General features: G+C 42.7%; 1 protein-coding gene across 1 annotated transcript in view; it reads right to left on the bottom strand.

The window, feature by feature from the left end:
• LOC104516260 (histone acetyltransferase p300-like) overlaps positions 1–14,687 on the bottom strand; it is a gene marked incomplete at its 3' end in the record, with an annotated part of 32,721 nt that extends 18,034 nt beyond the window's left edge. The window contains exons 1-2 of the mRNA XM_010160541.1: positions 14,594–14,687; positions 1–356 (exon numbers count right to left, since the gene is read on the bottom strand). The exon at positions 1–356 is cut by the window's left edge and continues 285 nt beyond it. Coding sequence (XP_010158843.1) covers positions 1–356; positions 14,594–14,687 — 450 coding nt within the window. The remainder of the gene's footprint in view (positions 357–14,593) is intronic.
• Between the last annotated feature and the right edge of the window lie 574 nt (positions 14,688–15,261).

Here is a 15,261-nt window from a genome sequence, read left to right as displayed (position 1 = left end):
TTGGGCTGAAGGACCCTGGTTTGGTCCACTTGCACCCATCGCCATGTTGGGAGAAGTCAACCCAGCCTGTGCCATGGGGCTTTTCACCATGCTGTTTAACATTCCCATTCCAGGACTATTCTGTTGGGTTTGACTGGCCATGCCCTGGCCAGGGCCACCAACCCCCATATTGAGATTTGGGGAGCTACCAGCCCGTAAAAGTTCAGACAGCTGCTTGTGTTTAGAGGCAGCATCTTGTGCCAGGCCAAGGCTGGTCTGCAGCTGATTAATGTCACCACCATTGGTGAGTCCCAGTTCTGTGGAGCTGATCAGTTCATCTGGCAAGTCATGTTCCAGATCAAAGAGTGATCCAAAATCTGAAAAACAAAACAAATTTTATAAGGTCAGAGCAATCAATAGCGTCTTGAAGAAAAATCTTGTTCATTAGCTTCTTTATTTCAAGCAACTAGCAAACCTCCACTTTCTAGGTTCCATCAAAATTTCCCATATGTGTCGTTATAGAAAACTATCCGATTTGTCACGATAACAGTAATTCTAAACTTTACAGAGTCTAAACCAGAGAAGAACATTCTACTTCACTCTCCTACACCAACTTGTGTTGAAAGATCACTGGATATCTCAGACTATGAACTCTCTGCTTGAGAAATTTGACAAGGAAGGAGAGGAAAAAAACTATATTAAAGTCCCACAGGTTTAGTCAATGGAATTAGACAATAATTATTACAAAGAATTAGAAGGTTGATGGGAAAGTACTGTCTTTAATTTTCAACTTTCACTGAAATCTGTCATTTTTGGAAGAGGCATAACTATATGTAGTTTCCAAAAAAATGTTTACTACTTATAAAATATTAAGAGGTTTGGTTGTGCGGTTCTGGGTTTTTTATTTTGTTTGGGGTTTGTTGTTGTTGGGTTTTTTTAATTGGTTTTGGGTTTTTTATCTTCTACATCCAGTCATTCCCAGCAGAGAACTGCAAAAGTCCATTGAACTTCAGTGGACAGACAGTATCTTCCCACAACAAACACACATTGTCAGAAAACAATCAAAGGAACCCTCCTTCTGGCCATGAAGCTGTGAGAAAACACTAGGATTAAAAAATTGTATTTACATCTCCAGAGCCCATGTGAAGCAATCCCCAAGGTAACCAAATGGAGAAAGATTACTGTTTGGGACGTACTGATACAAGAATATTACACAGTACCCAGAATCAATTTGCTCCAGAAAACAAGTTCTTATGTCTGCAGGAGCATGCACCTTGACCTGTTTATTTAATCTATGGCAGTTAAAACAAAAATAACCTAGGAAGTTTATGGCTAAAAGCTGAGCCACTGTGTGACGCAGCTAGGCACAACTAGGCCGCAAAGCTTAATATTTGGAATCTGAGAATAACTAGTAAAAGGAAGGGGGTTTTAATCTTAACTATTGGAACACTTCAGCACCACTGCCTGAAAGGTCATTCCATGGATGCTCTGTAGGAGGTTATTGCACTGCATTTTCAAAAACTTCAGATCTAGACAGTGAGCTAACATACTGCTCATTATCTCAGCAACTGCATTTAAAAGGAAATGTCAATTAGGCTCAATTCCGGAGAGGCTGGCAAGTTGACTTGGTCCAACTATTAATGGAAAAGGACTACAGTTAAACAGCACCTAAGTCAGAAAAGCTCATCAGCATCCGAAATCTGCTCAAAATGTTTCACACGATACCATACCCAAACTGCCAAATGCCAGTACTAACAGAGTTTCTGCAAACTCCGCTGTTATCACAGATAAGATCATGACTTAAGAATTCTGAAAATATGGTATGAGGTTGGCAAGAATGCAAGTATACCACAACAGAGGAGATTTCATAACTCTATTTATATATTCATCATTACTGCAAAGCACCAGAGACGGAATGAAAATTTCCACTGAAGAACTATTAAAATCCGTTAGCCCATTCTTCATTAATGTAGATCTCGTGCTGAAAGTTATGCCCTGCGACACATGCTAAAGCCTGATCTTTCTTTTGCATCACTAGTATTCTTCAGCATTGACTGGTATTTTTGTTCCTTCGCTTCTGAGTCTTCAGATCAGAAGAATAAAGCTGTGCCCAAGTTCTCCTCCATTTAAAGCGATGTATTTTGTGTCAGCAGACATCTCAAAACACACACTCCTCACAAAAGTAGACTTAAAGGCTCAGTGGTTAGCTTAAGAATTAAATATGGATGAACATGGGAAGAGTTACAGTGGAAGAGACCCTCAGATTAGAGGGGAGATCAAGGAAATGGACAAAGCAACCCAAAAAATACAGGACAGTTTAAATAGCTCCATCTTAAAGATGCCTTTAACATGCAAACGTTGAAGCACTACATCCAGAAAACACTCCGGCTAATAACCTGACAAGGAGCCCATGAGTGAAGAAGGAGTACGAACTACTATCAGTAATTCACAAGTTAGTCTGCTGTCCGGGGGAAAAAAAAAAATCTCCTTAAGGATGAACAAACAAAACTGAAACCAAAAGTGAAGCGTCTGGGCAGAACATGACCCAGCACAAACCCTCTAGTTACAACATGGGCATAAGGGCAGCAGGCAGCCACCTCCCATCCGCAAGCGAGGAAACAGCCACTGAGGCAAAGATGTCAGCACAGCCCAAAGGCCAGTTCTGTGACTGATGGTAGCTGGGAAGGAACTTCTGCTCTTCAACAGGCACGGCTTCCAGCACAGGGCAAGGCCCAAACCAAAAATCCCCACTTCACCTTTCTTGCTATCAGACCACTGTATATGAAGCGTTCACAACCCCACCCCCCCGAAAGTGATCAGTAAATGTCTAAATATGAAGAACTAATTCATTTTCCAAGCCACCACCGAGTATTTTCTCAGAAAGACCCATCTAGATGATTTCAGATACACCACTGCAAAGGGGCGGTGCAATCTTGTTTTGAAAGACCTGCTCATCTTTCTTCACAAGAAAATACAACTCTGCTTCTCTGAAGATCTCATTCATTTTAAAATTCCCCCTCCACATAAATGAGAGGGTAATTCCAGCTTTAAGGTTTACTCGCTCACACCCAGCTAGAGTACATCCAGGTAAAAGCTACCTGAGCTCCCTGGCCTGGTCATTCTGTGCCACCCAGGAACAGCAAGAAAAAGGTCCCGTCTCAATGGTTTCATTTTTTTAAATTAATGTCTCAACTCACAACAAATCAATGGCTACATTAAAAACCAAACCACTAAAGGGTTGTAAGATAATCCCAATCAGGTTAAGTTTTTTACACCCAAAAAATGCAAACTGTTCTTTCCATATAAGACTAACTTGTTAGGATTTTTAATCCTAGATAATACAAAACGACTCATCATAAAAGAACGCTATCAGCTGCAAACTAAAACCATACGTAGTAAATACCGACAATGCAATATTCTGCTGTGTATTTACTGTTTTTATAGGTCTTTTCCAAAACAAAACTTCAAAGTGTTCTTCAGCCACCAGACAGTCTGGTCAAGTATGAAAATCACATTTTTAGTCAACTGCCAGGAAGCAGAAGTTTTCAGATACAGACTGGAACATGAAGAGCCTCAAAAGACCATGAAGACCAGTAAGATTCTGTGTGTGTATGGAGCAACAGCTGCAATCCACTTCACAGTCTTTTACATATAATACATATCCTGAAGCCCACTGTAGGGAGCTCTACCTATGACAAATACAAAACCTGGCAAGGCAGCTCACAGACTACATGACAATAATGGCACATACACTCACACCAAAACCAAAGGCATATCTTAATATGATGGTAATAAATATCCAGAGACCTGACTAACTCTCCAGTACACTGAGCCCACTGCCAGCCTTGCAATCCATTTGATTAAGGATACACAAGATGATTTCTTACTAACAAAAATCTTGGGAGAAGACAATGGAGGCAGGATTAGTCCTGCAAAGGTTTGTCTACCTGATTTATCATCCCTAGAGATCTTAGACCAGATACTGTCTGTTCGGCTACATCCCAATTTTTGTCTGATTATAGTCTAAGAGCTCAAAACCGTTCAGTAATAAGCAGGCACTAAGTGGTAAAGCTAAATCTTTATCTCAGAGTGGCACAGAGTGACTCCACATTATCTTATTTATGGTATTATTAGTGTATTTCTTTCCATAAGTAACAAGATACAGAATAGATTGCTACTGCCACCTAAGTTTTGAAGGAAAAAGGAGGAAAATACCTCCACACAAAAAAAAAAAAAAGAAAAAATCTAAGTAGGTAATCAAAAAGTCTGCCCTAAGGTAGTTTCAACACACAACAGGCATATAATTCTTCCTTTTAGGAACCATACACTGCTACTGAACATTTAAGCAAGGCTTTTTTGTAGTAATAAACTGGCCTGACTTGCCTTGGCTACATCAGATGCGTAGCGAGGAAGTGGGTCAGAAAAGACAGTAGATAGAGGGGATCCGTTTTCTTCAATGGCAGCCCAGTTAGACTGGATTACATACTGTGAACTGCACCCTAAGCCTCAAAATTCAGTGTACACTATGCATTCTTTTCTTAGTTTTGGACCCTACTTCCAAGAAGTCTGCCTTTGACAGCGTCTGATCTGATGTAAGGAAACTGCCCACCTGGGTTGGAAACCCATCTGGCACCAAAATGGACTTCAAACTAGTAGAGATTCAGAGTGGGTCATCAAAATCCTTAAATCAGTAAGACATCGGTGCCTTATCAAGAGATCAATCTTCCAACGAGTCAGTATTTATTTCAAGCTAGTTTTGCTGCAAGAGTACCTGGCATCCCCAGCGATGTAACAGCTCTCAAAGCACGCAAGGCAAGGTGGAGATTTCCGACAAGGCACAGGACATAGGGAAAATACACCCATACCAACTACTTAGTAAAGAGAGGGACGTGTGGGTTTCAAGTGGCACACGCTAGTTTCTTTTGCGTGCTTTCTAGTCTACAGCCATGACTCGGCCGTTTTCTCATTTCTGGATTAAGGCAACAGACCTCTATTCACTTTTCTGAATAAACCCAGCGTTTCTATCAATATGGAGATTCTCTGGTTCCAGCAAATAGGCTGCAGGGAATAATACTGGTTTTCTAAGAACTTGCCCACAGGCTGCAATGGAAGAGGAAGAACGCGTTGCTGGCATATGCACTGGACCCTCAGACTCAGGACATTGAGTCTCGAAGAGGAGTTGGTGTATCCGAAGAAACAGCATCACGTGTGAACAGTGACACCTGAAGAAACCTGCCTGCCAGACGTGTAAGACAACAACTAGGTACTCCAGTGCTTACCTCGCCGCTGATCTTACAGATAAGAGACTTGACAGTTCCTGTCCCTACTTCCCATTTGTTGTATTATATTCTGAACCCAGACATATCAAATTAGAAAGCTGCTGAGCAGTCACCTCTTTGCACAAATGTTTCTGGGCTCCCCAAACCTATCAGCAGACCAAATTGTATCACAGTCGTTAGGTTCACAATGAAACAAGTGGACAAGGCTTAATACAGGAAGCTGACTACAAGCCGTGCATGTGACAGGGTTGACAGGAGCCACAGATGATGTTGGACTACTCAGAAAACATGGTGCCTTTGCTGCACGTTCAGACAAAGAGTAACAATAAACTGCTGAGGTCAGCCTCCTCCCTGCATGGCGAGGTGAAAGCCATCCAGGAATCGAACCGGGCCTAGATGTCAGAGAAGGTGCCCAGAGGGTACAGCCAATATTCCAGAGAAACCAGCTGCCGAAGCTTGCAGTCAAGCACCAGCACTACAAGACCTAAAGTGTATTGTCTGAAACGCTTTTTTAAAAGCAAGCCAGAACTCAAGACAAAAATACAAAAAGGCAGAACAAAATAAGGAGACACATTCTCACAGGACGATTCTGAAATATCCATGAAAAAACAGAAGCAAAGGTGAGGCACAGACCTGAAACAAAGTGCTAATGAAGAAAGTAATGAATTCCCAAGGCCTCTGCAATGGCAAAGAATTGAGGCAGACCTGTTCAGACAGCTTTAACAGGCAGTAAAAAAACACCAACAAAACCAAACCACGTCTAAGAAAGAGGCAAAAATGCTAAGATTCCTACCAGGTGGGTGTGAGACAACTCGCTATACAGCCCTTGGGAGATGAGATTTATTCTTGCCATTAAAGCCCATTAAGGAGAATGCTTTTCATATAGATCCTCTACGAAGCCACAATTACCCAACGGTAACACAAACCCTGCCAAACCTTTTTACCTAACTTAAAGATGTAGAAATAAACTACTAATCTGATGCAAAAGGAAGGAGTAAGAATTCAACATCAGCCTAAAACATCAAGGTCTACATACATCATTGCAACCACTGCTTCCGCATTGCTAGGACATCGCTCCCTATATAACCCAAATCATCACTCACCCCCGAAGTGGAAGTATGATGCAGAGCTCTTCACTATCGCTTAGGCAACAGTTACGGAGAACTCTTATTCTATAGTACTCTATTTGGGCAACAAAATCTTCAGGATTAGACTCCGATATTAATTCTGTTCCCTGAAAGAAACTGGAGAAGCACCGCCTCCTTCCTCCCCTGCTAACCCAAAAAAGACCTGAATTTGTTCACTACATCAAGCAACTTGCCAATTTGAATGAAATCTGCAAAGAACACAGGCAGAAGACACATCTAAAAAGGACATACTCAACCCCCCTGGCAGACAACAAACACGAAGGCACAAAACACGTTGGTGCGTCACAGTGTCGCACAACTACAGGCACAGATTTTTGTAAAAACAACCGAATGTTTGGTGGTCAAAGTCCAATTCGTTGGACTAGAATGGGCTAGAATGCACAGAGTTTCATTATTACTCCTAACAACCAGGCATAAGCATTTTACAAGCGTAAACAAATAATTCTAAAGAGGCAACAACTTATCGTTCAACGTCTACTGAAGTCCTAAAATTGAGATGTCGCTCGCTCCATTTTTAAGCTATCCCAATTCATGTCCAAACACTGGTGTCAAACACATCAACTCTTGTTTAAGGCAAAAAGTCTCAATCTTGCAATGTCTCTACAATCTCCAAGTTTAAGTCACGTTTATCCCAAACTGGTATCAACCGCCCCGCCAATTTTGTTAATGTGTGCTCTAGTTAATGCGTGCTTTTTGCACATTCAGAAGAAAATTGTATTTATAAAAACTGTCTTCATTTTCATTATTCAAAGTTCCTCAAACCCCAATATTTAGAGATACAGATGTTAGCAGGTGCTTACCACTGAAAACCATGGTGAAAATTCAACAGTTATGATTCTGGTATATGGAACTGTAGCTGTTCTAGGGAAGCAGAAGTGGCATAAACCCATGGAAAAGACTAGGTGCAAGGATCAAGATAGGGGGTGTTTAATGGTTCAACACTACTTAAAGGGGAATTTCAGAGCCACTGTTCATGTACCTGCCTTTTCGTGCCGTTACCTAACACAATACAAAGGTACTAGTCTTGCCATCACCGATGGCCCAAACAAGATGAAATTTTGGTATTTTAATTCCAAAATGCTGAAGTCACACATTTGACATCCTTGCAAACATGCTGCTATTTGCAGAAATTTCACTGGGCTACCTTCAGCTTTAGTGAAACGTCTCTAAATTAGTAGTCTTATTCCCAAGACTATCCTTTGCATGCCACTGAAGTTCCCATAAGACCACCTCAAGTTACCTACTGCTGCTCTGTGCTGCCTTGAAATAGCAAGAATGGCGTTTCAGTTGGGAGTCACAAATTGCGGACCACCATGCACACAAGTCTGGCAAGCAGAGATGCCTTGCTGGTCTGCTGCACCGCTGGCCAAAAAAAGGGTACGTGCGGATAGGGAGGGAGATACAGACACCCCTATGTGCACACACACACTCCATCAGTTTCATTTTAGAAGAGATTACAAATCAGTTTCAAAAGAGTAAAGTTCACTTCATTGTCAAGCTAAGGATGACTTTGAAATGATGCAATCTGCATATACAATTACCAAAAGCCATGCCAGTTTCCTGAGTATTACTGATCTGAGTTCATTCAACGTTAGTCCTGAGTAAACCCAAAAGGTAATGCTGAATTTATGTACAAAAAAATACATACAAGTAAACAAACAATAGAAGTCAGCAGCTGAGACTTCTTTATCTTGAACTAGTAATTCCACAGAGCTCCTGAAATTACATTCAGGTATATGTAACAGGCAATTTAGCTTCAGCAGAATCTGTACTGAGAAAGCCGTACACCAGCATTTTGCCAGAATTTAGTATTAGAATTCTAAAAAATAAAAAAAACCAAACCAACCACCTCCCAAACAACCTAAGAATTGAATTTTAGTTCATTATCAGTACGCTGTACGAGAGATTCTCTATTCACTTGCATTTGGGAGTTCTACAAAGCCAGAAACTGCAAATCACGTATTTACACCTCGTACGTACGGAGAGGCAGCAGAAGGTGCAGGACCGAAGTGTTTCACACCATCAAATGGCAAAAAGCGAAAATCTTTCTCTGCCCCATCTCACAATCACCAATAACAGAAAAGAAGCTGTGCTGGTTTTGAAGGCCCTGTACCTAACTTGCACTTTTTTTAATGCATATCTTAGTTTGGACCACGATTTCATCTCCTTGCCGTTCCTGTAAGCACACCTGACATCGCTGACTAAACCATAAGTCACCAGGATTTGAGTTCATCAGAATTCAGCACTCCTTTCTCTCGTTTTCTTCAAGGTTTTGGAAGAAATGAATGCTTGCGGAGGAACACAGCACGTCAAGTTGTTAACAGAACTTTAAATACATTCACGTGCCAATCCATTTTAAGAAAACTTGTTATTCAGGAAGAGAACGAAGTCACGCCAGATACATCACTTACTACTCAGGGAGAGGACTTCCGTGAGTTACCGTAGTTCAAGTTCTACTTGAAGTTCCACAAATTCAATGTCACCATGGAAGTTTTTTGTCAGTGCACACAGCCATATGCAGGGACAGATGTATTTTACTTGAGCCTGCTGCTACAGTTTAAGTAAAGACAGGAAAAACCAAATCCTTGGGGACAGGTGTGTTGTTTACCCACCAGTGAAACCTACACAGCAGAATTCCCCCGTTTGTCATACAGTAAATCTAAATGACTTTTGGCCAAGCCCTCACGGGGGGTGGGGGCAGGGGGGCACTACTTGGGGTGATGAGAAAGGTTAAGGTAGTATCGTTACATTGTTGGAACAAGCACTGAAAGGCTGCTCCTGCTCGAGCAGCGAAGCGAGACACGGAGGTGACACACTGGAGATAACCAAACAGCCTACAGAGAAGATGCAAGAAATACATGCTAAATCAGACAAAATTAAAATCTAGTAATAAAGCCATTTTCTCCCAGTTGTAAAGGTACAAGAACCCAGAATTCCTATAGCAGAAGTTCAGCAAACCTTATGAAACCCACATTCCCTAAAAAGGTGTGCTAAACCCTACAGTCTGCTAGACCCTTCCCAGATAAACTCTGGTTTTCTGCAAATACACAACTGCCCGATAACCTGAACTAGACACCTTCCAGACTAAATCCAAACCCTGTTCTTGGGGGACAAGATGCAGAAATGAGTAGGGTTTGGGTTGGTTTTTTTTTTAATCCAGGATTTAAATCCTCAAGTTCAGCAACAAAGGTTTCCCCTGCAACGCCAAGTTTGCGAATCTGTATTTTTAAACTGCAACTGTAAACCTGTTTTCTAGTCTCAAAGGTTTTTTTATTGGTTCGTGCTCAAGATTCAGTTTTACATCGCAGTGTGTATGGTCCTTGTGTTATAGCAGATACTTCTTTAAAAATTAGGTACCTTTCTAGCACTGCTCAGAAGTGCACACGTGTATCACACACATACACACCATGAACTTGGTGAAAGGAGACAAAAAAGCAGAGTTACAGCACTCAGGAAATCTGTGAGGTTCCAAAGTCTGAAAGATTTTCTTGAAAAAGTCACTAAGCACCACATGAATAATCAGTTTACTTTTTAAAGAAAATCTTGCAGACTTAAATTCACCTGATTGAAATTGATTCCTAATGCAGTTACTTTGAGAACGTACTTAGCTACAAGGCAAAGATGCTCGGGGTTTTGCCACACGAGCATCCACCACTGCAATACTCGACTTAGAGTATATGCCATTCATCAAACCCGATTTTAAGGCATCTCTCATCTCCTGACAACTAATAATTAGGAAAAAAAAAATGTAGCTCTCAACAAGAAGGGATAAAAATATTAGCTGATGGCTGCAAGTTAAATGTAGCTAACGACTTGGTCAAACATTAGCCAGGAAACAGATTTGAGAGAAGCATTTCATTTTAAAAGGAGTATATACAAACACTAGGGAAAAAAAAAACCCATAGCTGTCTGAAAACAGAATTGAAAACCGTGCAGATGCCTCTGGAAAAGGCAGCGAGACAAGATTGATATGATTCATTTTGAGCAAAGAAACATCCTGATACATTTGGAACAAATAAAAGATGAGTATCAGTCAAAACTGCGGCAGTCCAGGCGAGAAGTTTCGTTACAAGTCTCAGACCTTTGATGTAAGGGAGAGTATAGTTTTAAAGGTCAGAAGCAGTTCCTGAAAATAAGGGAACACAAGAGATGGGTACTGAAAGAGAGATGGAAGATGTGCTATTGCTCAGAAAAGCAGGACTCCTGGATATAGCAAACTGAAGGATGTTAAGGCACATATCACAAACACGTACGCCGATCCCCGACACAACACACAGGGCAACTAACTGTAGAAAACCGACTGCCGGTGTCACAGCAAGCCAGAAACACTAAGTTGCTTAAACCCCTGTTCCGACGTGCCAACCCAGAGACGATGCCACACAGCCACGCCGCAGCAGAGGGTATGCTCTGTCTGTATTCCTTGATGAAAACACAGCGCTTCTGAACCTAGAGCCCGAAAAGCTCGCCCAGGTCACAGAAACAAAGGTTTTTTCTACGGGGGGGAGGCGGTAAAACATGACTAAACTTTCCTTTCCCGAACGTGCCACGTAGAAATCCGTAAGCGGCGATTTCAGCGCAGCTGCATTACTGCAGGAAAAAGAGGGGTTCGCAAATAAAAAGGCAAAACCCCAAAAATATCACTGGTTTAAGGCACCCAGTTAAGAAAGTGTATCTTCATGAATGACTTCCAGTCCTTTACTCAAGGAGGCAACTCTTCGGGATGCACTGATCACTCTGTCATAGCCGTGGTGGTGGGGAACAGACGGGCGTAGGCCAGTTTGCTAACACAAGGCTTAAGAAAGTCTTCTCAGCCGAGATACAAGGTATCAAAACGGTGTTCCTAACACCGGGGAGAGGCAAGCGCAACGAGCGACACGGGCGGAGTAGTCCTGTCAACGTCGCTGGGGCAGAAGAGCGAGCATCACCGCCCATGCTAAGGATACTGTAACTACACGAGGTGATGGCACTGTAAAAGTTGTAATCGCCCTTGGAAAGCTTCACCAGATCTACGCATAATCACCTTTATTCTTTGTAACACCACAACGTTTACATCCAAATAAAGTCGTAGGAAAACCTCTGGCAGTTTAAGAGAATCCACACAGTCCTGCTCCCCAAGCTACTCTAGAACTACACATTTAAGAACAAAACGAGACCGTTCAAAAATTCCAATACACTGCACAACACCGACAACACCAAGGCTTTCTAAATTATGTCAAAAAGCTTATTACAAAACGGGCTGCAAACATTTCAGCTTCCCCCCAAATCTAATGTTATTCTTGCCTCCTTCAGAAGGAGTTGGCTTTCACAGAGCAACTCAAAACTACACTAATACAGTAAAACTTTTAAGACAGAAGGAGATGCAGAGGGAAACGCAGCTCTATCTGGCTGCTGACCATAAATCAAGCGTATTAGGACAATCTCTGGCGACTTCTTTTTAGAAGAAAGCCACCAACATTGGAATCTAGCACATACCAAGCCAAGAATATCTGTATCATCCAACTTCACAGTGAAAACACGAGTGAATTAGACTCAAATCAGTCTTCAATATAAATACACTTAACAACTGCAAGCTTGGGAATAAGGTAACTAGTCAGTCATTGGTTTTAGGTGTCTAACAAGCCAAGACAGTATTTCAGGGTAAGAAGCAAGTCAAAGTTAACAGCTAAAGAAACCGGCCGCAAGATCCACCCTGCGCATGTGCTGGAAGAAGTTTCAACAGTGCCAGTCTCTTACCTTGTCCTTCCCTCCCTCTAACGATGCTGTGAATCTAACAGTTTTAAAACGAGTGCTTGAGTAAGTACATAAGCACCATGTTATTTATTTGCTATAATTAACTGAGGAGTGGGTATGGATTCTATAAGTGGAATTTACTTAATGAAAGCGGTTTGCACCGTTTCAAAGAAATTTGAGCAGATAGGTTAAAAAAAAAATAAGTGAACTTCAAAGCAGTTTCCCACAACAGCAAAAGTGGGACAAAAAACCCTGCGGTCTCTAAAGCAGCAAATGAAAAACTGTAACCCTCAAAACACACTTACTGGTTAAAAGGTTTGATTTTATTTAAAGAAACAGACAGGATACCACGTTAAAAAAGCACAGAAAATGGAACTGTCCCAAATCCCGGTAATCGGTGGTCAACAACAGCAGCAAAAATTTCCAGAAGAGTAAGAATCCTTCAGTCAGTTTTATGTAGCGTATGTAAAGCGTTTGCACCACGATAACCCTCAGCACAGCCATCAGGTGATGACAATCTCAAACACTCTGAGAAAAACTCTTATTTGTCCGCTACTGAAACTGTCCAACAATCCCAAAATGTTTCACCCTAACTGTGAAAAGTTCATTTATTAAGCTGCCCAGTAAGGCAGCAATTAAAACAGACTATTCTGTGAAAATCTGCACCTGCTAAACTGAAATACATTCACAAATTATCCAGACCTTCCTTCACCACAAATGTCTTGACTGAGGAACGTGCGTTCATCTGAACCAAAATGTGTCTTTAGTATTTTTCAAGCACTAGGACTTCTCTCACAAAATACATTTTAATTTCACCTCTCTGAACAGACCAAGATAACCACCATCAAGGCAACTTAAAAGCGGTTACTACCGAATTAAGTACTGGTTTCCAAGTCTGGCACAAAACTCCCAAGAAGTAGCTCCAGCTGAAGAGCAGCTTCTCCAAGGCTCTTCTACGCTCTTACTGGAGACCTGTTGATATTAGGAATAGTCATGTCCTCCAGTTCCAACAGAATATTGCCTCTACCTTATACGCTCGAGAAGTTACACACAAACTTTTCAAAACTCATTCTTGGTCACTCACCGAAAACGGAGAAGGCAAAAGTAAGAATTTTGGAGATGATTCCAAGCAGAAACACATCCACCGCTCAACCAAAAACCAGCTACTAAAACCTCTTGTCAAATGAGGAGCTTTTTGGAAAAAAAAAAAAAGAAAAAAGAAAACTAAAACCACCAAACAAACAGCTCTTCCTTTTTCTGCCAGCTTTTCACTGCAGTGAAGACGACCACCAGTGGCTTCAGAAACGCCACCGCTCACCAGACGGGCAGGAGGAGGCCTCCTCCGTATCCCGCAGGCTGCGAAGATCTGAAGTGAGTTCAAAGAAACTCCTGTGGGACAGGTAACCAAGTGCTCTCAGAGCAAAACGACACCAAATACTTCATCTGCTTCACAAGAAGCATTAAAAAGCTCAACAGCCCTTTGTTCCTCATCCCCCTCTCCCAGTACAACCAGTTCATATTCCCGAGGGACTGAGACACCCAAGGTTTCCAACCTCTCTACCTTGCCTTCACAACACCACCGCAGACCCCTGAAGGACCGCAGAGAAGCCCCTTTATCTTCACCGCCCCTAAGTCTACGGGGGAATTTCAGACATTTTGGTCTTGCAGCAAAGAAATGGGAGATGGGAGATGAACTGCACTCCATATTGATTCTCAACGCAAGTAAGGTGAAAGAACATTCCATTTCTAGGAAGGTAAGGATCCCGATAAACCTTACGTCCCAAGCTTGGGATCTGGATTTTTCGTTTAGCTCTTTTTTTCCTTAAGTCCATGGCCTATTTGAATCAGAAAAGGCAGGTTTTAGCTATCCTTCTGCAAGGAAGAGTAAGAAGGATTGTAAAAAGTAAATCAAACCAGCACACTGCACGTAAGAAAGGAGAAATAAATCACATTTCTAAACGAGTTGTGAAAAAAACCTTGTATACGCAAAATAAAATAGGAAACCAGCCACACACTCGCGCGTACGAACGTACACCCGTAATTCAAGAACGAAGTGTACAAAAGCATCATCTTTAGCACTATTTCGTATTTCTGACACTGGCACCGGAGGCATACGCATAGCGAGGAGCTCAGTAATAACAACTATTGTGAAAGGCACGAAAATGACAAACTGTTAAGTCTTATCTGCCACTCATCAAAAGCACAATAAACTGAACAGCTTTGCTTTCTACCACTTCCAAAAAAAACCCCAGAAGAGCAGAAACATCCCAACACCCTCCCGGTGCCATTAAAGCCGTTGGGTTCCAACGGAGCGAAAACGGGAGAAACGGGCAGGAAGGCCGAAGGCAGGCACGAGCTCACGGGGGCCAAAGGGAGGAGATTTCGGCAGAAGAGGGAAGAAAAAAGGCAGTAATTGCGGCACGGAGAGGTGGGGAGGGCCTGGGCCCCCAGACTGACCTGTGCCGTCGCTGGCGGACACGGAGAGCGCCGGTGAGGAGAGTTTAGGCCGCTTGGCTGAAGGCGGGCCCGGCTCCACCACATTCTCGGCCATTTTTAATTCTTTTTTAGACAATCACTCAGAGCGGAGAGACGGTGGGGGGTGAACCGCAAAGCCTTCACCTTCTTCTGGGGCCCCGAGTCAGCCGACGACCAACAATAAGGCCGAGAGCGAGCAAGGAGGATCTGGCCGAGGAAGGGGGGGCCAAGTTCCCCTTTTTCTGCCCCTCGGGCTCCGGGAGGGCGGCAGCGGAGAAGCAGGGAGCCAAGGTGGGAGCTGGGGCGGGGAGGAGGCCTCTTCCCCCAGGCGAAAGGGCTGCGATCGCTGAGAGGGTTCGTTCGGAAAATGCAAAGGGAAGAAACATGAAGAAGCCCTCACAAAAAAAAAAAAAAAAAAAAAAAAAAAAAGGCAAAAAAAAAGGAAAAATAAAAAAAGAGACTGGTGGGTTTGGGTTTTTTTTGGTAAATTTAATCCCGGCTGTTGTGCTGCTGGTGCTTCCTCGCCGCCGCCACCATCATCATCTTCATCCTTCGGGGGGTCTCCTCCTCCTGCTGCCTCCTCACCGCCGCCATCAGCCTCTTCCTCCTCGGCGCCGTCCTCCTCCTCCTCATCGCCACAAGGCGGCGGG

The sequence above is a fragment of the Eurypyga helias genome, unplaced genomic scaffold, assembly GCF_000690775.1.
Source record: "Eurypyga helias isolate BGI_N326 unplaced genomic scaffold, ASM69077v1 scaffold1381, whole genome shotgun sequence".
NCBI classification, from domain to species: Eukaryota; Metazoa; Chordata; class Aves; order Eurypygiformes; family Eurypygidae; genus Eurypyga; species Eurypyga helias.
This window is presented reverse-complemented; position numbering and strand designations above follow the sequence as displayed.